General features: G+C 47.1%; 1 protein-coding gene across 1 annotated transcript; it reads right to left on the bottom strand.

Annotated features, from left to right (window-relative positions):
- Nucleotides 1-15,866: 15,866 nt before the first annotated feature.
- CITED4 (Cbp/p300 interacting transactivator with Glu/Asp rich carboxy-terminal domain 4) lies at nt 15,867-23,013 on the bottom strand. The gene is made up of 2 exons (XM_063140215.1): nt 22,765-23,013; nt 15,867-17,939 (listed from the first exon to the last, which is right to left on the bottom strand). Exon 2 carries the CDS (start codon nt 17,924-17,926, stop codon nt 17,279-17,281), a length of 648 nt encoding a protein of 215 aa, XP_062996285.1. The 5' UTR covers nt 17,927-17,939; nt 22,765-23,013; the 3' UTR covers nt 15,867-17,278.
- Nucleotides 23,014-24,104: the final 1,091 nt, after the last annotated feature.

The following is a 24,104-nucleotide window of genomic DNA, read 5'->3' as shown; positions in this document are numbered from 1 at the left end:
ACTCCTTTCGGCGCCTCCTGAAAACACCTTTATTCCAGGAAGCCTTTCCTTAATATGTAGCCTTGAATCTCTGTATTTGCTTCTTTTAAATTTTGTTTTAACTGTTTTATTCTGTTTTTATTTTCATTTTATCTTGTACACCACTCTGAAATTTTTCAATGGGGAGCGGTATATAAATATTCTAAATAAATAAAATAAATAAATAAAATTCAGAATAATTTATAGCCCTTCCAAAATTGGAGCCACTAGCCTCCACTGCATGTTTCTCTTTGCACGAGGGGGGAAAGCAGGCTGTGCTTGCTGCTACCCCCGTCAACTCCATTACATCCCCGCCACACATGAAGGGTAGGTAGGAGGTCTGAAGCAGGGAGACATCTTTCCACGAATAGGCTCTTTAGGGTGGCCACATGCATCACCCAAAAATAGGGCATGGATTTGCATAACATTTGCATGTACGGACACACACACACACACACATGCATACAAATTTGGGATGTATTTATTTATTTTCATTTCTATACTGTCTGATAGCTGAACCTCTCTGGGCAGTTAACAGAAATTAAAACCATGACATACAGCATCAAATATAAGACATGGAAGCTTAAAACCACAATATAAAACTATAACCAGAATAAAACTGGGCAGCGATGGGGAGATTTAAAATACAGATTTAAAATAGCTAAAACGCTATTTAGGTTTCGGCGGTGGCCAGGAGTTCATTTGCTCAGTTAAAGCTAGTGCGCCAGCTGCGCCCGTTCCTAGAGATGTTGGACCTGGCCACGGTGACACATGCCTTAGTTACATCCTGATTGGATTACTGTAAGGCGCTCTACGTGGGGCTGCCTTTGAAGAGTGTTCGGAAACTCCAGCTGGTTCAAAGAGCTGCAGCCAGATTGTTGACCGGGGCTGGTTACAGGGAGCAGACAACTCCCCTGTTAAAACAGCTCCACTGGCTTCCAGTCTGTTTCCGGGCTCAATTCAAAGTGCTGGTTATGACCTATAAAGCTCTATATGGTTCGGGTCCAGGTTATTTGAAGGAACGTATTCTCCCTTATGAGCCTGCCTGTGTTTTGAGATCTTCTGGAGAAGCCCTTCTTTCAGTCCCACCTTCTTCACAGGCACGCTTGGTGGGAACATGGGAGAGGGCCTTCTCGGTGGCTGCTCCGGTGCTCTGGAACTCTCTTCCCGGGAAAGCTAGGCTGGCTCCCTCCTTGATGGGCTTTCGGAAGCAGGCTAAAACTTTTTTGTTCAAGCAGGCCTTTGGAGAATAATCCAGCCCTCCATCTATGTTAATGTCTTATAATTTTGTTGTGTATTTCAAATGTTTATGGTTTTGTTCCCCCCCCCCCATGTATATTTTAAACTTTGTAAGGCCGCCTTGAGGCCCAGCATTGGGCAAAAGGCAGGATACAAATAAATATAATAATAATAATAATAATAATAATAATAATAATAATAATAATAATAATGCTAAAATACTGGGAAAATGAAGTGGTCTTCACCTAGTATTTTTGGCAGGTGTTCACGGAGAAAGACCCCTGAAGATGATCTTATGGTCTGGGCAGGTACATACGGGAGGAGGTATTCCTTTAGCTAACCTGGCTCCAAGTCCTAAATGGAATTGGACAGGGCAGCACTTCAAATAAAGGATGCCTTCAAAATAGAGAACAGTCCTCTGGCAACCCTTAAAACAGAGGACTGTCCTCTGTAAAAGAGGCCACTGGGCCACTCTCTAACAGAGTGAAGCAGTTGCTCAGAACTAACAGGTGCAATGTTGATTTTTGCAAAACATTCCTTCACCTGGACAGTTCTACTCATATTCATCTTCCCCTGGGACTTGATGGGTCTCCTGTGATTGAAGCCCTAGCAAGAGAAACAAAACAAAACATGTCCCAAGTTGGCAACCGTGTTTTGGGCAAGCTACAGCTATTGCTAATTATGCCTCTCACAAGATCTTAAAAAAGAAAAGAAAAGAAAGTCAATCTAGTACACTGGCAGGCGAGTTAATTCCTGACAGTCTAGTTATCCCAGAATAACTTGGCTTAATCCGGGCACATCTCTCTCTCTCTTTATTGTGCCACACACTCATCTTGTTGCAAATGTCAGAGAGAGAGAGAGAGAGAGATACACACACATCCAGAGAACAAACAGCAAGTAGGACAGGGCTGGCAATGCACACATGCTGTGTGCAACACGAAACAAAATTGCACCACATCAAACTAGGAAATCTGGCAGAGCAGACACACAACCTCAGCCAACCAGAACTTTTACCCGTAGGAACGAGGTAGAAGCTCCTTTTGCAGTGTCTGCTTGAAGCATGGCATTAAGAGATTAAGAGTTCTCTGGAGTTGTTCGACTTTGGTGGCAGTTGGAGACCAGAGTAGAAAGCAGGTTAACAGGGTTTATGAGTGTAAGGTCACCCCAGCTGGATCAGACCAATGGTCCACTTACTCCAACCTCATGTATTTCCACAGGGGGAGGCCAGATGCCTCCATGAAGGCCACAGGCAGGACAATTTATTTATTTATTTATTTAAGGATTTTTATGCCGCCATTCAGCCCAAAAAGGCTCTCACGGCGGCTTACAAAAGTATTTCTTGACAGTCCCTGCCCACAGGCTTACAATCTAAAAGACATGACACAAAAGGAAAAGGGATTGGGAGGGAGGAGGAGGAGGGGGAAAAGGAAAGCAAATTCAGGCACTACAATCTTAGTTGCAAAGTTCAGCAGTTACAGTTGACAGCAGGAGGGAGGGGGCTCTCAGCTGGAGCTGGACCCAGGCACGGTGGAGAGGTGCCTGGCTGCTGCTTCCTCCCTCACTGGTGGCCTCTGCAGAGACAGTTGACAGCAGGAGGGAGGAGGCTCTCAGCTGGAGCTGGACCCAGGCACGGTGGAGAGGTGCCTGGCTGCTGCTTCCTCCCTCACTCCGTTTCATTTCCGTTCATATCTTTTCTATACCACCCAATCAGTGGAGGCTGGTGGCTCTGATGTGCATGGGGCTATGAATCCACTCTGGTTTTGTCAGAACCTGTCAGAACTCTAAAGGAGCTATCCAAGGTGCTGAACCCGACTGGTTCTTATTGAAACCCAGAGCGGATTCACAGCCCCATGGACATCAGAGCCACCAGCCTCCACCGCACCCAATAGCTTTAATCTTTCTAAATAGGCAATTTAGAAATATGAAAAATACATTGCAAAAACCACTGACATTTAAACAGACAGCACACACAGAGGCAGACACATATCTAAAACAATTAGAAGAATCCAGGGTCTGATTGAAACCTCAGCATATGCTGCCAGATGTCTGAGAGAAGAGGAAGGCCTTAACTTGCTCTCCCCAAAATAACAATGTTGGTGCTAGGAGGGCCTCTTTGGAGAGATCATTCCATAATTGAGAAGGGGGGGAGGCTACCAACGAGAAGGCCTTCTCCCTTTTTGCCAGCTTCTGAGCCTCCCTTGGAGGAGGCACCTGGAGAGGAAGCACCTCTCCTGTCATTGCTCTCCAAATTAATGCACAGCTGCCTCCTTATTCCAGGTCAGACTATTTGTTCATCCATCCCAGGGGTGGAGGCAAAGTCATCTAAAAGACTTGAAAGTTTCTTTCTTTTTTGAAAAGTGACCTTCAAAAGTCAACTTGACAAATATTAGACATTTAAAGACACACATCCCAAAATTCTGCCAGATTTTGAATTTGTGCCTAACTGGTTTCTGTTCTAATATCTTGCAGTTGGCAAAGAACATAGGTGTGTAACCCTTCTATGGCAGTCTGTTATTGGTCTATAGCAGAGGTGGGCAATTTGCAGCCTGAGAGCCACATGTGGCTTTTTCAAAGGACCCCTGGCAGGAGGGATCAGTTCAGTGCTCTGACAAGAGCAATGTGTCCCTCCCCTGGCAGCTGGCTGGGCAGGAGGAAGAGGGAGAGAAAGAAAAGGGGGGTGGCATAAAGAGAGAGAGAGAAAGGGGATGGCATAAAGAGACACACACAGAGAGGTGAAAAGGGGGTGATCTAAAGACAGACAGAGAGACAGACAGGGAGAAAGGGGGCAGCAGAAAGAGAGAGAGAAAGAAAAGGAATAGAAGAGAGAGAGAGAGAGAAGGGGTGGCAGAAAGAGATGGAGAGAGAGAGAAGGGGTGGCAGAAAGAGACAGAAAGAGAGAGAGAGAGAGAGAGAGAGAGAGAGAGAGAGAGAGAGAGAGAGAGAGAGAAAAGGGGTGGCAGAAAGAGACAGATCACCATTCAGCCTCAAATACTACCACTATGTAGCCCTTGAAAGATTACCATGCCCTGAGGGAACATGGCCCACAACAGAAAAATGGTTTCCCATCCCGGACGTATATGGATGTATATGATCACAATCTCTTGCAGCATAATATGGATACAATCAAGAGGAGGAGTTAACATACATATTTCTCTGGAATTTATTTATATCCCGCCTTTCCACCAGAAAATGTTGCTCAGGATGGGTAACAATATAAAATTCAGATTAAAAATGAGATCTTAATTATAACAAATATATTATAAACATAGGAAGAAAATGAAATAAACATCACCAGCTTATTTAAACCCCCTTCTGCAACAGAACAGCTATGCCAAAGGCCTGCTGAATAAAAACAAGTTTGCCTGCCAGTGGAAAGACAACAGAAAGGGGACCAGCCTAGCTTCCCTTGGCTGGGAGTTCCAGAGATTGGGAGCAGCCACCAAAAAGGCCCTGTCTCACATCCGGACCGAAAGTGCCTCTGATGATGGTGGTATGGAGAGAAAGTCCTCTCCTGAAGATTTTAAGAACCACGCTGCGGGCATATATGGGGGAAGGCGGTCTTTTAGATAGCCTGGGCTCAAGCTATATAGGGCTTTATATGTCCAAGCTAGCCCTTGGAATTGTGCCTGGAAAAAAAAACCAATAGCCAGTGAAGCTGTTGTAACATGGGAGTCACCTGCTCCCTGTAACTGGCTCTGGTCAACAGCCTGCTAAGCCGGTCAATGATATGAGAAGTTCTTGCTGCAGAGCATTAAAGGAGGGGGAAACTTTGTGCATCTCTCCAGAGCTTTGGAAGGATGACTGTGGAAGCAGGATGCAGGGAACTTGGAAACAATCTGGAAGCAAGCTGTTAGGCCTGGAGGGAAGCTGCAGTTCACATACCTGGCAATAACTAGAGCAAGTCAAACACTGTTTAGAGAAGTCTGTTCATGTGAGAGGAGCAGAGAATAATCCCATCAATGAACAATTGTTCCAGGCCAAGAGGCGCATGAAGTGGCCTTTTGTCACAAGCATTTCCTGTTGTTATGCAGCAGGCTGGAGTTTGTGTATGTTGACTGGTAGCCAGCAGTGAAGGGAAGGTGCCGAGCGCAGAGCGATACGTGGGATTTAAAGCACCAGTTGACTGGGCAGTTGTCATCCCTTAACAAGAAACTGTCTGCATGTTGTTCAGAGGACGGGATCCATCCACGTCACCTGTCCGTCGATTCTGTGGCTCAGTCCTAGAACAGGCTTAGGAATCAGGTGGTCGCTTCTGCATTGCCAGGCATTTAACAGCATATCTTGAGTTTTAACTGATTCCAAAGCGAGCGTTGTCCTGGCTGTTTAAAAATGGTTTTAAATGTTAGCTGTTTTTTTTAAAAAATAGTTAAGAGCAGAGACACCACACTGACAACAAAGGTCCGCATAGTTAAAGCAATGGTATTCCCCGTAGTAACCTATGGCTGCGAGAGCTGGACCATAAGGAAGGCTGAGCGAAGGAAGATAGATGCTTTTGAACTGTGGTGTTGGAGGAAAATTCTGAGAGTGCCGTGGACTGCAAGAAGATCAAACCGGTCCATACTCCAGGAAATAAAGCCAGACTGCTCACTTGAGGGAATGGTATTAAAGGCAAAACTGAAGTACTTTGGCCACATAATGAGAAGACAGGACACCCTGGAGAAGAGGCTGATGCTAGGGAAAGTGGAAGGCAAAAGGAAGAGGGGCCGACCAAGGGCAAGATGGATGGATGATATTCTGGAGGTGACAGACTTGACCTTGGGGAAGCTGGGGGTGGCGACAGCCGACAGAAAGCTCTGGCGTGGGCTGGTCCATGAAGTCACGAAGAGTCGGAAACGACTGAACGAATAAACAACAAATATTGATTTTTAATGTTCAGTCTTTTTAATCTAATGTTTGTAAACCGCCCAGAGAGCTTCGGCTATGAGGCGGTATAATAAATATAATAAATGAGCATAAGAATAATATAATAATAAAGAAGAGGACAAAAGAGGACGCCAGTTTGCATAACCTTTTGCATGTCTATGTCTAGATGCACATTTAGAAATAGTAACTACAAATAGAAATGCAGTACCTTTCGCCATAGTGGGGAAGACCAGGTAGGTGACCTGTGTGTGGGCTCAGTCTATTGTCCAGCTGGTTACTGCGGACGTGCAATTTCAAGGCCCCTGGTTGCTTGTTCTTCTTGTGGTTCTTCGCCTTTAAATCAGCCTTGAACTGCACAGCTCATCAAATATTTGAAGGAACGCCTCCTCTCATAGGTACCTGCCCGGACCTTAAGATCATCTACAGGGGCCCTTCTCCGTGAGCCCCTGCCAAAGGAAGTGAGGCAGGTGGCTACCAGGAGGAGGGCCTTCTCCGCTGTGGCACCCCGGTTGTGGAATGAGCTCCCCAGAGAGGTCCGCCTGGCACCTACACTGTACTCCTTTCGTCACCAGCTGAAGACCTTTTTATTCTCTCAGTATTTTAACACTTAATTTTAACTTAAATTTAAATTTTACTGTTTTAACTCTGTATTTTAATCTTATATCAATTTTGCTGTGTGGTTTTATCCTGGTTGCGCTTTTTATACTGTATTTTGTATTTGTGCTTGGCAGTTTCTGCAGCTGAAACTCTCCCCACGGCCTGAGTTCGATCCCAGCGGAAGCTGGTTTCAGGCAGCCGGTTCGGGTCGACTGAGCCTTCCATCCTCCTGAGGTCGGTAAAATGAGTACCCAGTTAGCTGGGGGAAAGGTAATAACAGCCGGGGAAGGCAACGGCAAATCACCCCGCTATAAGGCCTGCCAAGAAAACGTCAGCAAAAGCTGGCATCCCTCCAAGAGTCAGTAATGACTCAGTGCTTGCATGAGAGGTTCCTTTCCTTCCTGTTTTATTATGGTTTTAATTTTTGTGAACCGCCCAGAGAGCTTTGGCTATTGGGCGGTATATAGAAATGTAATAAATAAATAAATAAATAAATAAATAAATAAAGGACACCTTAAAATACAGAGCTGTCCTCTGGCAGATCTCCAAAAGAGGGGCCTGTCCCTGGTAAAGTTGGACACCTAGGCCACCCTGACAACGGAGAACTTCCAAGCAATCTGGGTGGTAGAGCACATACTTTGCATGCTGAAGGTTAACGTTTCAATTCCTGGCATCTCTCCAGTTTCAAGAGAGAGAGAGAGAGAGAGAGGCGTCACATGGCAAGTCATGGGAAAGACCATTCTTTCTGCTTGGGATCCTAGGCTAGATGGACAAATAGTCTGGCCTGATATAAAACAGCTTTCTTTGTTCCCATATTCAGATATGCTGAAAGCTGCATCAGGTATAGTTAGTTCCCCTTCTGGCTTGCCTTGAAACCCCAAACCCGTTCCTCTGCAATAACTGTAGATTTCCTTTAAATGTTAATATCCGTTGCGGTTGTTGAATTCCTCTTTCAGGTGCTGTTAGTTTCTAGCTATTAAGAGTTCCAACTGCTCATTAGCAAAAGAGACTGTTCCAGTTTCTTCCTAATTGAAGTTGAACCACCGCATACTTCTCACTGTGTGCCACGTAATGTTTAAACCCAATAACTTTGGACCACTGTACATGCAGCCGTTCCGTTGCACAGGTGTGTGCGGGCGAAAATAAAGATCATGCATGTGTATCTATTTTGCTGTGCAAACACACTGGGACGCTGTGGATGGCAGCAGAATGTGTAGATGTGATAAACAAAAGCAAAACCACAATGCAGATAGAATTTTCAGTATGACTGTGTTCCTTATTTAAATCCAAATAAAAACATTATCATGAAAGGTGGCCCTAATGTTACCTTGAAGCTCACCGGTCCACCCACCCTGCCTGGCCAGCAAACCAATGCAGATAGCCTCTCTGGCTGTAGCTAGACGGGGCGATATCCCGGGGCGATCCCCAGGATCGTCCCTGTGCATCCACAGGCTCCCTCCCTTTCCCCGGAATATCGCCCTACCCTTTCAGCCTGCTTTTTTCGTGGTCTCGGGCTGATCCCGAGACCACGGAACATGTGTATGGGCGTAGCTGTTTGTCCTGGCTCCTTGCGGTTACTCGTGGGGAACCGGGACCTGCTCTGCGCCCATCAGGGGTGGGGTGAGCAGGAAGAATTGTTAAAAATTAAAAAACCTCACCTTTTGCGCTCATTCGCTCATCTCCTTTAAGAAAAAACAAAATGGCGGGCGCAACGTCCTGTTCTTCCGAGGCCATCACGCACAACGTGTAAACAGAGGGGGAGATCTTGCGACAAAGAAATCATGAGATCCTCACCCCTCCATCATGCTAGACCCATAGGTCTAACTGAGGCTTCTCTCTCTCTCTCTCTCTCTCTCTCTCCCCCCCCTCTCTCTCTCCCTCCCCCTCTCTCTCCCCCTCTCATGCAAGTGCCTGGCTGCCGTTCCCACCTAGCAACCACAGGTCGGATGGGAGGGTGAATGGGGTGTGGGCTGGGCAGGAATGGTGGCTCAGAGTGCAGGTGGGCAGGAGCAAGTGGCCGGCAACACCAAGAAGCAACAGTCCCTTTGGAGAGGAAGACTGGCACAATTCACTGCTCTCCCCATTCTGCTGCCTGATGCATGCAGATCAGGCTGCATCATTATAGGGTTGGCCCAGATCACCTGACAGGCACTCCGTCACCCACTACAGGTTTGCCATCTACGACTAAGCACCTTTCTTGTACCTCACAGGCTGGAGTCAAAGATAGATGATGGAGATTTTATTTATCACAATTATATACCGCCCCATAGCCAAAGCTCTCTGGGTGGTTTACAACAGTTAATGTTCTCATGAACTGTATGAAAACAGGGTCTTTTGCTTTGAATACCTGCCCTGAAGCTTTCAGCATCGAAGTGTCCTGGCTCAGCATGAGGATTAGGGGAGGCATTCTGAACACAGTGTTCAGTGTCTTTTCTGGGTCGCAATAAACAAGGCAGGATCCATATTGGACAAGGCTGGAGCTTAGAGAGCCACGTGTATGAAGTGCTGACTGGGAGGTTCTCCCATAGAGAGGTGTTTTTCTGGTGAAGGACTGCAGTCAGTTAAGGCCATAAGAAGACTCCTGAGGTTGCCTCCGTGACTTGGCATCAGGCTCAGCGGAACTGGCCTATGTATTGTTTAAAATCTGTTCTGGGTCACACTAAGGAAGGCAGGATCCACATTGGATAAGGCTGGAGGCAAGGCTGGAGGCAAGGAAAGACCTTGAGAGCAAAGTACATGAAGTCCTGAGTGGAACATTCTCCTGTAAGGAGCTAATTTTCAGATGAAGGACTGCTGTAAATATAGGTCTTAAGAAACCTGGCTGAGTCTGGTCTTTACGGGGCTCCACCCGTGTTGCATACTAACTGCTGTTCTTAAAGGATCAATTTCAGTTTCTGTAGTCTCATACTCTTGGTGGCTGAGGAACAGGGTAAGATGCACATATTGTAGGTGGTCTGAGGACTCCCCCTGATGTGAGATTACATGTAATCTGCCTGAATCCGAGTCATCTGCACGGTACTGTGGAGACTCAAAGCTAGGGGACATGACACCAGCCCCCTTTCTAGGCCCACACCATCTTGGATGACTTGGTGCAGGCTTTAACGGGTACCATTCATGAAATTTCTGGATGAGTTGATGTGACTTGACATGCACGGAGACTCACATGAGCACACTTCTAGTCCGTAACATTTCCAGTCAACTGGATGTTGGTGTCACTCCTCTGTACCCGGGACTCCAGAATATTCTGGACCTCAAACTCATCTTCTCCATCTGTTTTTATTATAGATATTGTGCTTGATACTGATGTGGTCTGACTCAGCTGTGAAGGGAACTGAGAAGAAATGATGGAACACTGGATGAATTTGTATGGATGGAGCTGGGAAGGTGGAGAGAGAAAGCCAGAGTTGATGATATAGGTTATAGGAAAAAGTTCCAGGAATTGATAATCCAATTTTTGACAGGGTGTATGATCAGACACTAGCTGGTCTGGGAGATCTTGTAGGAATATACACTGAAAGTAGCATTGCGTTCCCCCTCCAGCATAGATGAGCCTGTGCAAAATAAGTTAAAGGCATCAATTACCATTAGGGTGGCCGTGGAAGCAAGGGGGCACCGGAGGTGTGTCCTCGGTTTTCTACAAATATTTGGGTTTCTGAGAAAAAGCATCAGCTGCATGGTTTTGGCTGTGTGGAAAGTATACAATCTGAAAGCTGATCCACCCAAAAACCAGAGACCATCACATCTGGTGCTGGTTGAGATTTTTTTAGTTGTTTCAAGGTGCTCATGATTGCAGTGATCAATCTGAATTGCTCTTTTAAATTGTAAACCTGCTTCTTGCCTTTTTGGCAGCCCAAAAGACTGATATTACAACAGTGGAAGGATAAACATTCACGTCTTACAATGCAATGGATTGAGGACCTTACAACACTTTCAATATTGTATCGGGGAGCATATAGATGCCACCTTCAAATGGATACTGATTTTGTTGAAGCTTACTTCAACAGAATGTGGCTGGAATGTTGTCTTTTCATATATATGTATTTCATATGTATTCTTTTTATTTAATTATTTATTATTTTAAAAAATCCTTGGCCGCCTTTCAGGGCAGAAGCCCTCCCAAGGGGGCCTACAACAACAAAATACATTAAAACATTAAAAGCAATAAAAACATGCAGAGCAAAATAGCAGTTAAAACAATAAAAGCTAACAATAAAATCATCAAGAACAAGAAGCAGCAAAACAATACTCATTATGAAAAGGTCATGGTAAAATAAAACGTATTCTTCGATATGGACATATAGAAATCTACGCATGTGTGTGTGCATTCTCCTTTGTTTCTTTCCCTTTTGTTGAAATTTCACAATAATAATAAAAAGTTTCAAAAACAAACTGCAGGAAGATGGGACCTTTGCTTGCAGACTTTTGGCCTCTCAGATGCGGAGTAAGCTGTTGTGGGACCCATCACAGTGCAGCCTATGGATTATATCATGGTCTAGTCACCACAAATTTTCTCTGGACACACTGCAGCATAGCAGCACTGGCAATCTTTCTCCCGGGCTGACAGATGAGCCTATGCCCCACCAAGATGAGCTGGTTTAGGCTCCATAACCTGTTTCTCAGGTGGCAAAGAAACTCACATTCCAAAACCATTTTGCACAGAACAGCCCAGATGGGGGAAAACCCTTTCCTGGGACTCCAAATATCCTTCTGTGTAGTGACAATGACGACTCAGATTTAGTTACTGCATAGGTATGTCCAGCTGGGCTAATTCATTTCAAGTAGGATCCGCCAGACCTTCTTAGGTTTTGAGCCAAAAAACAAAACTCTGGTGTCCAGCTGTGAGAGTGAGAGCCTTGTGGGTTGGAACACACTGTCCTGGCTCAGACTGCGGTCCAGAAGAAGTGGTCTGCACACGCACTGTTCACTGTCTGTTCTGGGTCACACTAAGCAAGGCAGGATACATCAGGCAAGGCTGGAGAAGACTGGAGAGCGCCCTGCGTGAAATGACCAGGGCTGCAGATAAAGTTCATCATTAATACACCCAAACTGCAAAAGGCAGAACGGTGGCTAAGAAAGTGTGGGTTACACGAGTCCTGCAAAGTAGCCCAGTGTTATTCCCACATTGTGGAGGGGTTGTGTGTGTTAAGTAGTATATGACAACTCTGCAGCATAATCTAGTGTAGTTGGTAGTTTAGGGAAATGAAGACGGGGCAGTGAAATTTATTATAATAGTAGTGCAATTTATTAAGTGTTGGAACAGTCTGGTGTGATTACACACACACACACACACACACACACACACACACACACACACACACACACAGAAAGAGCGAGCGAGCACACTGGCCATTTTTAGCTCTGACAGGAAGCTCAAATAGAACCTCCCCCACATCTCTTTCTTAGTGTTGGCCTTGGAACTGAGATAGCATACCACGCAGCTCCATGGAAGTTAGGCCTCAGCTAGATGAGGGGGTCAGAGGGAGGCGATCTCACGATTTTATGATCACGAGATCGTCGCCCAGGTTTATACGTGGCGCGCGACATCACGCCTGCCATTTTTTTCTTTTAAAGGAGTGTTGTTGTTGTTTTTTTTAAAAAAAATCCCCCCCACTCACTCTACCCCACCCCTGATGGCACAGAGCTCCTGAGGAGCTCTGTGCCCGGTTCCCGTCTCCTTGCGTTTTTTTGCGAGAAGCCGAACAAACCGTGACGCCTGGCCACACATTCCATGGTCTCGGGATCAGCCCAGGACCGTGGAAAAAACGGGCTAGAAGGGTAGGGCAAAATCCCGGGGAAATGGAGGGATCATCCTTCCCTGCCCCTGGGATCCTGTGTGTCATCTGGACGTACAGGGATGACCCCGGGGCAATCCCCGGGATAAGCACTCATCTAGCCACGGCCTTCGTGTTTTCTCATGCATGCTTTTTTAAAAAACGAACAAAACAAAAACCTCTCCTGAAGGTATCTGAATTTTTTGTGTGTTGCTTGTAGAGCAGAACCTGAACAGGTCATCTCCCCTTCCAATATTACCCAAGCCCTGTAACCTTTAATGGTCTTTGGCCCAATAGACTATCGCAGAAGTGAAGGGAATCATGGCACTCCAAATTTATTTTATTTATTGATTGCATTTTTATACCGGCCAATAGCAGAAGCTCCCTGGGCGGTATAAAAATCAAGTTTTGCTGGAGTTCATTAGTGCTCTTCAATTCCCAAGAATTTCTAATACTCTACGTAGGCTTCTAAATGCCATGGGCACCAATTACTATCACAAACTGCTGTGCAGATTTGCCCCCCACCCAATAATTGGATAAGTTTCTGCAGATGCCCATGGAAGCCTTATCCTAAGTTGCTGTGTGTGTGTTGGATGAATTGTAAACAGCAAAGTCAGTGGGAAATGAGACGCAGGAAGTATGGATAGCAACAGTTATGCTATTCTGTTAATTACTGTAATAGCATAATTGCCCTGTCTGCTTTCTGCATTTCATTTCTCTGACTTCACTGTTAACAACTCCCCACCCCAAACAAAGAAACACACACACACACCCCTCTTGCAGCTGAGGACAAGCACTTTACGCATCTGATGAGTGGACAATAATTGCAGTGGTCTTTAGCATGTATGACAAATTCTCACAGCCCAGCACGGACTACCTAGGAATGAAAGAGAATGCTATAAATGAATGCTATAAATATTTCTGGTTTCAAAAAAAAATTCTTAAAATTTTAGAATGACGGCACTTTTGCTCTACATACTATTTCTTACAGAGCACTGTTGGTATTTGCTACACCGATAAAAATTGGATAACTGGGCTACATATTAAGAATTGTATAGTCCTCTTTCTTGGTTTGTTTTGTAGTCTTTAACATACTACAAGTCTCCCTTGCTACAAAAGACTAGCTGCAACTGAAATTGGCAAACGAACTTTCTCTTACCATATGGAAACAGAAAAAAAAACACCCGAGGCCTTGAACTGATGGAGAAACTCACTAAATACATTCAGGTACAAAGAGGACAAGTAGAAAGTGACATATTTTTGTATGGAATATTGTATCCATTTGTTGAATTTGGTAATACTGAGAATACATGACAACTTCCTGGGACACACGGAACTCTATGGCGTGAGCTATTCGGATGAGTGATAACTTCATCAGATAATTTTGCTTGTACCAAAGTGGAGGTCACGATCAGAAACTGTAAAGAAATTGACTCACAGGTGATGTATTTGGACTTGTTACTGTTCATTGTTACTTGATTTTTTTTTTTAAAAAAAGCAACAGTGGGTAACTCTTCCCTCTTATAGGCAACTGGATCCCCACGCCCCGTGTACAACACATCTTTACATAATGTTCAACTAGCCCACTTTTAAAATCAACTTGCCCCAAATTCATTTTCAAAAGCATCTGTTGTATGAAGCCCCCATGAAGACAAATGGAACCCACTTTCTTGGAGCATGAATGGCCATGCGGAAATGTGGGCCTGAGCATCTTCAGCGCAGCCACAGGGCAGTTGAAATTAAACGAGTTGGATGGGGAATACTGAGAGTTCTAGAACTCCCCCCCCCCCGCCCTGTTGAAACATGTATTGGATCATAAGGAGCTGCTTTATGCTCAGTCAGACCTTGTTCCATCCAACCCAGCATTGTCAACACTGGCTGGCAGCAGCGGTCCAGGCTTTCAGGCAGGAATCTCTCCTAGCCCTGCCAGGAGATGCCAGAGATCCATCCTGAGACCTTCTGCATGCAAAGCAGATGCTCTATCACAATAAGCTAGGGAGGCTTCAAGGGTTGCACCCTTAGCCATAGCCACTGTGTAGGGCCAGTGCAGAGATGTCACTAGAACGGACAGTAGGAGTCAAAAGCCATCTATTTAATAAAAAGCATGAAACAACTCGTGCTGACCTCCAGAATGTGAAACATCAATCATCTATCTAACCTAGTAGTCTATCCCAGCCTTGTACCAAACCAGCGTGCTGATGTTTTGGACCACAAAGCCCTCCGGCCCTGCTGGCTAGGGCTGTTGGAAATTGCAGCCAAAACATCTGGAGGCTGGTGTACACCAAATTTTAGCTTCACCCTACCCGGTGCCTGTTTACACTTCCCTGTGCCTGTTCGCATTCTCCTTCCCTCTTTATTGTTTACTACAACTTATTAGATTGTAAGCCTGCGCGGCAGGGTCCTGCTATTTACTGTGTTATCTGTACAGCACCATGTACATTGATGGTGCTATATAAATAAATAAATAATAATAATAATAATAATAATAATAATAATAATAAGGCAGAGGTATTTCCTGGCAACTACTACTTTGGGATCCTTCTTTAATTGGAGATGCAGGGACTGAACCAGAGGGCCCTCTGTATACAAATACAGATGGTTGTTGAATCTGTCAGATTTCTCCTGCATTTGATTTTTTAAACATCTCAAGTTTTCTCTCCCAAATATGAACTTTGCAGTCGTTGGTAAATTGTAATCAAAAACAAATTGAAATTAAACTCCCACTCATTTGCACTCAAATCCTCATACGCTAGGGGCATATGAGAATTTCATTTCACAAATCATCCGAACATCTCCCGTTCGCAATCCCAAACATGAACACGTTTTTGAAAAATGTTCCCAAACTTGCGATCACTTTAAGAAAATGTGAATTTTTGGGGAGTGATGAATGAACGGCTTGAACTAGGTTTGTTTTTTTATACACATTTTCACCCCTTTAGTCAATAGGGAGAAAGTGCATACTTTTGAACAAAGCACACAGAAATGTGAACTTTCCTCATTGAAATGTATCAAAAAACACATTGAAAACAAAAAGGGGAGAGAGCCAAACTGAGTTTTGAAATGAATTTTGGCAAAGTCAAACATACCTGGTTTTCCCAATACAGGAAGAACCACAATGTACCTGCCTGCCATATAAGATGTTAAACATGAGTACAAGGCCACAGCTAGACCTAAGGTTTATCCTGGGATCATCCAGGGTCCCCTGTGTGTCACCTAGTTGAACAGGTTTGACACCTGGACGATCCAGGGATAAACCTTAGGTCTAGCTATGGCCACAATCTGTCAGTTTTGGTTTCTCCCACAAGTTTTTTTTTTAAAAAAAATGTTGGTAAACTCTTATCATAACCAGGAGACAGAACGCAAATGAAGCACATTCAATTTCAGAGGGTTTATCTTTTATTTGAAAAAAAAAATCATCTGTACATTCTCACTTCATCGATCAACGATGTGCTACTGCGCACTTGCAATAAGAGGGGGCAGCAACAGCACTCGAGTTGCTGTATTGAACTTTCCACTTTCCCAAAGCATTTGGAAACGAGACCAAAAAGGGAGCCAAGCTGCTAGTCCACACCAAACTTTTTTTTTTTTGGAAAAAACACAATTAGGCTTTTTTTAAAAATAAAATCAAGCCCTAGGAGAAACGGACAGACAGAGTGTGAATCTCTTTTATTCCGTGTTTTTTTTATATATATATATTTGCAACCCCCATATACGCTGCTCTTGGGTAGCAAAAAAGTTTGGGGGAGACATGCACTTAAGTGTTATCTTTAGCCCTTTCCCAATAATCTCAAAAGGCAAATAATAGTCAAGCCCTTCCAAATAAATAAGGATTTAGGAACACATGAGATAAATAAGATTTTTTTTTCTTTTTTTTTAAAAAAATCAGTAATATACACAATTATGAGGATTTTATTTGGTTTCAGAGGCAGAAAAAGGGCTGGATGGCAGCTTAAAGCTCATTTGTAGTAGTCTGAAAGTTAGACAATAACCTTCTTATACCGATTTCTTGGCTTTCCGCACCAGCCACAAGTGACATAGCTTCAAAAGAGGCTGGTCCCTTACACCTGTCCAAGACAAGAATCTCACTCTGGTACCTACCCCTGAACATTTTGACTGCTAAATTTACTTTTTGAAAGGAAAAAAAATGGAATGAAATTTGAAACGTAGGTTTGTTGGGGGTGGGGTGGGGGGCGTGGGAGATACAGAACAAAAACCCAACCTGAGGCTAATGATCTCAAGAAAGGAGACGGACTGGTTGCTGAATTTCACAGTATTGAAGAGCAGGGAGGCAGTGATGGAGCAAGCCAGATTACCTCCCACCAATCGCCTTTCAGTGGGAGGATGGTTAAAACCACCAACGCCCACCCAATAGAAAGGTGTGTTCAAAAGGAGCTCACAGATTTCCTCAGCAAAGCCATCGGTGTGGTGGGTTTCCGCACCCATCCTCCCCTTTGTAGTCCAAACACAGACAGTTGTTGGGGAGCAGGCAAGAAAAGAGGCCCATTTCCTTTCCTTGGAGACAGACATTCTGTAGCTGCCATTTCATTCCATCTGCAAAAGCCTTTCATTCATCCCCCCACCCTCCCAAAAAACAAAGAACAGCTCCCCCGTGAGAAGGAGCAATGCAGTGCAAGCCAAAAAGAAAAGAAGAAAGCCTCCAATGATTGTCCGTTGTGTTTTTGGGAAGGGACGAGCTAAGAAACCCTGCATGGGGGAGAGAAAGAAATTTTGTCTGTTTGTTTGCAGGGGAGGGCAGTGTAGAAGAAGCACCAGCTTCCCAGAACAGCCGCTCAGCAACTGATTGCGCTGGGCTGCTGCTTGCTGACAAAGTCCGAGATGAAGTCAAACTCGTTCTGTCCCAGGAAGAGCTCGGGTAACTCTTGTACTCGGTCCAAGCCCAGCTCCATGGCCAACGACGTCAAGACCTCTTCGTCGATCAGCTCCGTGTCCATAACGTTCAAGGTCAATGCAGGGGAGGGTAGGTGTGGCATACCGGGGTGCTGGCCCGGCCCCATCCTGTACTGCTGCACCCCTGCCCCAACGGGCCCGTTGTTCATACCCATGAGAGGATGTCCCTGGTACTGGGTGTTGAGTTTCTGTAAGTGCATGCTAGCCATGAGTTGCTGCGTGCCGACGGATGTCATGTATTGCTGCTGCTGTTGCTGCTGCTGCTGCTGCTGTTGGCTGGGATTGCTGAACATCATGGCGCTTGGCACCTGATGGTGACCCATTTGTCCATTCATGCCGGGCCGAGGCCTCATCCCTCCGTCCATGGGGCCCCCGCCGCCGTACTGCATCATCGGGTGGTTAGCAGGGAGCGTCCTTAGCACGTGCTGCCCATGCTGTGGCGGGGCAGCCGTCATCCCAGGCATCCCTATCCGGTAGCCCTGTAGCCCGTTCACGCCGTGGCTCATCGACATCATCATGTGATCGGCCATCGTGACCTGGGCCCTGTCGAGACAGGAAGGAGGCGGATTAAAAAAATAAACAAAGGCTGGAGAAGGTGCTCTAAACAGGTCGCGGCCGTGCCACGGAATCCCTCTAAAGGACATGGGGCTTTGCTAGACCTGCCGGCTTATCCCGGCAGGGAGGCGGGGCCAAGGCGCGCTAACGTTAGCGCGCGCCGCCCAGGGTTCCACACGCCGGACGCGCAGGAACGACGCAAGCCCTGCAGCGTCCGGCATTTTTTTTTTTTTAACTTTAAAGGGGCCGCGTGCAGCCCGAAGACTCCGGAGACGGTAAGGGGTTTTTTTAAAACGGGGGGGGGGGGGGAGGATGGCAAGGGGGGAGGGCGGGTGAGAGAGCGCCGCGCGCCGCCGCCTGAGCAAGCAGGCGCGCGGCGCTCTCTCACCCGCCCTCCCCCCTTGCCATCCTTCCCCCTGCCCCTCTCTTCCTCCCCCCCCTGGGCCAATGGGCACAGCGCTCGGCCAGGTCTGCGGCTTTTCGCAGCTACTCGCAAAAAGCCACGGACCTTCCCAGACGTTTCGCAGCTCCGGCCTGAGGCCGGGGCTGCGAAAAAAGTGTGCCATAAGCGACTTTGCTTATGGCGCGTTGGAGGAGGCCTCAGTGCGGCCTGGGCCCGGATTCCCCTGTGTGTCACCTGGACGCACAGCAGGGAAACCGGGTCTCAAGGCACGCTAAGGCCTCGTCTAGGAAGGCCCATGGTCTGAAGGCACAGTAGGCAGCCACCTTGCTGAAGCTAAGCTGGCTTGGAACTGGTCACCGTTTGGATGGGAGGCTGCCTAGGAACGAACGTCTTTGTGCCCAAGGGCTGGATTCCTTTTCATAGAATCTCTTGGGGACTGCAGTGGGCAGGGTCAATGGCAAAAGGGGCAGGGCAAAAATACCAGCCTACTTTAGATTAAAGCTCTTTATTGTTAGTAACTAAGCCTTAGGAGAGGTCTTTCAACCTTTGAGTGGGTGGGGGAAACACACACACAAAATGGGAAATCATTAATGGTCAGGGTACAGCCAAGGAAAGGGGGCATAGCAGCCTGGGGAACACCACTGGAGGATTGGGACCCCAGGATCCCTTGGGGCTGAGGTTCAGCACTCCTTCCATGTATCAATGAAACACAGGCAATGTTATGTGCAATTAAGGGGTGTTAGTTACTGCCCTCAAAGTGGGCCTGAATAACACTTTTCATTTTCAGGAACAGAGGAAGCTGCCTTAGGCCATTGGTCCATCTGTAGTTCAGGGTTGTCTATACCAAGGCTAAGCAACCTGGCGCCCTCCAGCTGTTTGGGACTACAAAACCCATAAGTCCCAGCCAACATAGCTAAGGATCAGGGATTGTGGAGGTTGTAGTTCAAAATTAGCACCAGGCTGCTGACGCTTGGTCTACACCAGTGATCATCAGCTGATCCAGACCGAGACCCACCTCACATTCCCAACCTGTAACATGGGACCCACCGTCACAATTTTCTCCATGTCCAACATGGCGGCAACAGCTTTGCCATGACCCATGTGGCCTGATCTCGCAACCCACCAGTTGAAGACCACTGGTCTACACTGACTGGCAGCAGCTTTCCTTGGGTGGTGCAAAGCGGGTGCTCCCCCACCATGGTAAGGTCCTTCTCTTTTTACAGCTCACAGATTTTTCATTTCAGTGGCACAAATGGCTTCAGCCTCGTTTTGTCTTTACAAAGCTTCCTGTAAACTAGTTTAGGCCAAGAGGGAGAGTGGGCCAAGGACACCCAGTGAGCTTCACATCCATGCAGGGGGAGTTGAACCTGATTTAGGCAAAGCTGTAATTTTATCATTGGGTTGGAGGGGGGAGGGAACGAGGAAACAGGTTAAGAACACCCTTCATCAACTTGGGGCCCTCCAGCTGCATTGAGACTGCGATGCCCAGAATTCCCCAGTCAGTGGCTGTGGAATTCTGGGAGTTGTAGTCCCAACATAGCTGGAAGGCCCCAGGTTGGGGCGAGACTGACTTAGAGCCCAAGCTATGGACTAGAGCTAATTTGCTGGAGGCAACTGGTTGTTAATGCACATGTATAATTCCAGCCTCTCTTGTCTACAGTGGCAACAGATGGCAGTGACCCTCCAGCCCAGCTTTCCCACACCTGATGTCCATACGGTAGGGAGGAGGGCAGTAGAGGGTTACAGTGGGATAAGCTAGAGCAGCTTTTCTCATCACAGCAGCTGGCAGAGTTGTGATAGTTCTCCAGCCAGCATGGTCACTGTCTGGGCCTGATGGGAACTATAGTCCAATAGATCTGAAAAGCACCAGGTGGTGATGAAGAAACAAGGCTGTGCTTGAGTATCTTCCTAGGTCAGCCTCCACCTATTCCAGTGCCCTCCGGACATTCTGGATTCCAACTTCCATCAGCCCCAGCCATACGGCCAATGGTCAGGAACCTTAGGAGTTTTAGTCCAAAGAAGAATAGAAGAACACTACTAGATCAGACCACATCCTATGTCCTGTTGACTGCAATAGCCCACCAAATAAACCTCCAGGAAATGGACAAACAGGGCACAAAAGCAACAGCCCTCCCTTGCTGCAGCTTTCTAGCAACTGGTAATGCAGAGGTACACTGCCCCTAGACATGGAGGCTCCATATAGATCAGAGGTGTTGAATGTATTTCAGCCCAAGGGACAAACTCAACTTCAAAGAAGCTCTTGGGGGCCTGCATCCCAGAAGTAAGTGGGGCCAAAATATTTTAGCTTAAAGCTTTTACTGCCAGTAACTAAGTCTTGGGACTGGCAGTTCATCTTTTTAGAATGGGAAGAAAACCATGCAAAAGCCAGGAAATTACCAAACAACTGGCTTTTAGGGGGGAAAGGGTCGGGCCATTTCAGGAACTCCAGAGGGCCTGACTGGGACCCCAGGTGGGCCAAATTTGTCCCACTGACCTGATAAATGAGAACTGCAATATAATATTACAGTGTTGCCACTGCCCTTTAAAAGCGGTGTCTTGTAGTTGTGCCTAGGCAAGAGACAGAAGTGGGGAAAGGAGAAGGGCGTTTTCCCTTATGGTGTGGTGGTTAGGGGGTTGAACTGGGACACAGGAAACCCAGGTTCTAGTCCCCACTTGGCCACAAAGCTCACTGAGTGAGTTTGGGCCAGTCACCGACTCTTAGCCTAACCTACCTCACAGGGTTGTTGTGAGGATAAAATGGAAAGGAGGACCATGTAAGCCGCCTTAAATTCCTTGCAAGATGAAAAAAGGCAGGATATAAATGAAATAAATAAATAAATAAATAAATAAATATAGTGCTAGAGGGGGCAGGTTTGGACTGGCTATCAGTTCCGGAACTCAGGCAGGTTGTGTTGTGGGGAAAGGAAAAGATACCCTTCCTCCTTCTGCAAATATGTTTATAAGTGAGTTTAATCTTATGGTACCCCCCACCAGGTTCTTAGGCTGTTAGAGGCCTTAGCAAGCCAATCTGCTGTTCTTATTCCTCCAGTTTTATATTTTTCCCAATCGATACCTCAACTTTTGTTATGCCCTGGAAACCCGGGCCTTGTCAATACAGGTCTTTTTATCGTTTTCCTTTGGATTTTCCAGTCATGAGCTATCTTTGAACTAACCTGTAATATAATTCTTGTGCACTGTTTTGGATTTCTGTGTAAACTGCTTCAATAAGAAGCCGTAATATAAATAAAACTAATAATGTGTTTATTTATAATACTTATCTGCTGCTCAATATAATGAAATCCCTAAGAGGTTTGCCTATAAATATTATGAAATCATTTTCAAATACACTATTGAAATAAGAGTTTCTGATATTTTCCATTATAGAAATATACACATCTGCATTTTCATATATAACCTTTGGTATACCTAATGTCCTGCCCAACCCCCTCAATATGTAGAAACTACTGACTTTTTTGTGGTGGTGGTGCCTCTATTTTGCTCACCTACCAAATTGTGCTATTAGTAAATACCCAAATTATTCAACAAAAAGGTCAATAGAAGTCATTTGGCAATTAATACACCCTGAGCCTTCGCTTGCCCCCTAGCGGCGGGATGGCGTGCTGCCAAGAGGACGCTCCATGCCGCCCCCTAGCGCCTGGGAGGAGGAAGACGCACCCAGACCCGGGAGAAGCAAAAGCGATCTTTTCTCATCCACTGCCCAAGTCACTGTTTTAATAGATTGCGCCCCGGCTGCCCCGCCTCTCCAACTCCCAGAGCCGCCGCAGCTCGCTCAGTTTGCAAACACAAAAGCTGGACGGCGGCAGGGAATCAGACGTGCACATAGAGGCGAGTTTGCACAGCTCCGGGCAGGGCGTTCTTCTGCAACCGAGCCGTGCTTGCGAAGGCTGCCCGCTTGGATCCCGGTCGCTGCGCCTCCATGGCTCGCAGAATGCGAAATGCAAAGCGCCCATCTCCTGTTCCTTACCCCGCTCCCCACTACCACCTCCCCTTCCCCCCTCTCCCTCTCTCTCCCCCCCCCCTCGCCGGCTCAAGGCAGCTCCCGCCCCGGCACATTCCGCCAGCACAAAGATCAGCACTTTGAACACAAAAGTTTAACCCTTCCCTCCCTGCTGCCGAGCTCAGACAATGCAGCCCTGATTAACGCTCGCTGCAAATTGGGGGGTGGCTGGGTGGGGGTGGCGGACAAGCAGGAGAGGAAGAAAAGAGGAGGAGGGAGCGAAGGAGAAGAGAAAAGGAGCCCCGACGCCTCGCCATCCCGGCGGGCGAGGGATACGCAACGCACGGCAAGGACTACACACTTGATCTTAGCCAAAAGGCAAGGACTTTTAAGATCGGGGCATCCCGGTTGCGCGCCCGAACGACGCCTGCTCTGCCTCCTCGGACACGTACCTCCGAAAGGCGGCGATCCCAAGGGAAGGTTGCGAAACTCGCAAATCGCCCTGGCTGCGGGAAAGTCAGCTCGGCAGAACAAAAGCGTCGTCGGCTCGTCGTTTGCTTTGCACGCCGCGATCACGGCTGCCGGGGCTCCGGCTGCTCCTGCAGCTGCTAGTCCGCCCAACCAGCCGGCCAGGCTGCCCGCTGCTTGCGAAACCGTCCCCAACCCGGCCGCATCAATCCCAACGCCCGCACCTCCGCCTCCTGTGCTCCACTGTGTATATGGGCAAAGGGGTGAAACTTCAGCTTATATACGGAGAGCGCGATGCAAAAGAGGGGGCGTGGGCAAAGACCCCGCCCGCTCGGCCTCTGATTGGTACAGATCGCCCGAATGGTCTACGTTTCCTTCTTCTTTTTTCGCTCGCTTGCTTTCTTTCCCCACCAAGGCGGTGAATTGGGGGCCGAGGTGAAGAATCAGGGCCCCGCCTACCTGTTTTTGTTTCATCTCCGAAGAAGGAGGGATTGCAACACAATGGCGGGAGCTTGCAGCATTCACACACACAGAGACACGAGGAGGGGGGGGGAGGGGGAGGAGGGGAGCCCCCGCGTTTCTATCTCTCCATTCTTCCCTAACCATCTTGCCTAGTCAGCCAGCCAGCCGGCCGGCCTCCCCGTCGACCTTGCGCTCATCATGCTTTGCAAGATGGCTTGCGCGCGTGCCGAACGTGTGAATGCAAACGAAGGCGCGAACACGCGTCGGGGAAACGTTGGCGGCGTTGGCGCTTCTTCCCTAGGCGATTGGCGGAGGAGGGACAACGAGAGCGAGGAAAGACCGGGGTGAGAGAGGGCGCGGGAGGTGTTGTTGCAGGCAGCCGGCTCCCTGCCAAAAGCAGGCGCAAAGGCGAGGCGCGTTGTTTATGAGGAACTCTCCGGCTCCAGCGGGAAGCGCATTCTTGGGCTTGACCTGCCTTCGGCTGTATGCAAATAGTGACGAGTTTGGAGAGTTTGTTCCATGCTTTTGCACACACACGATTGGATTACCGGAGCGGGTGGCACGGTACAGCGCGTTCCTCCTGACCGTACACGGTGCTTTCTTCTTCCTCCGGCTGTTGCTTCCTAAATATTCTTCTCCACGTAAAGGGAGGGAAGGGAACGTTTTGTTTTTAGGGCCACCCTTGATGACTCCTGCTTGTGCAGTGGGTCTCTCTCTCACACACGCTTTTCGTTCTTGCACGTGTGAATCTGCCTTTCACCACCAATACCCTTCACTTAAAAAAAATTTTTTTTTTAAAAAAGCAAATGAACCATCGGATAACTAATTTCTATATTTTCAACCACCATTCTAAGAAGCCTGA

The sequence above is a fragment of the Elgaria multicarinata genome, chromosome 13 (assembly GCF_023053635.1).
Source record: "Elgaria multicarinata webbii isolate HBS135686 ecotype San Diego chromosome 13, rElgMul1.1.pri, whole genome shotgun sequence".
NCBI lineage: Eukaryota > Metazoa > Chordata > Lepidosauria > Squamata > Anguidae > Elgaria > Elgaria multicarinata.
Note: the sequence above shows the minus strand (reverse complement) of the source record. Positions and strands in the feature narration are given on the sequence as shown.

Bases quoted from the DNA above. Each gene is read 5' to 3' on its own strand.
- CITED4 (XM_063140215.1), bottom strand. From the start codon at position 17,926: ATGGCCGATCACATGATGATGTCGATGAGCCACGGCGTGAACGGGCTA.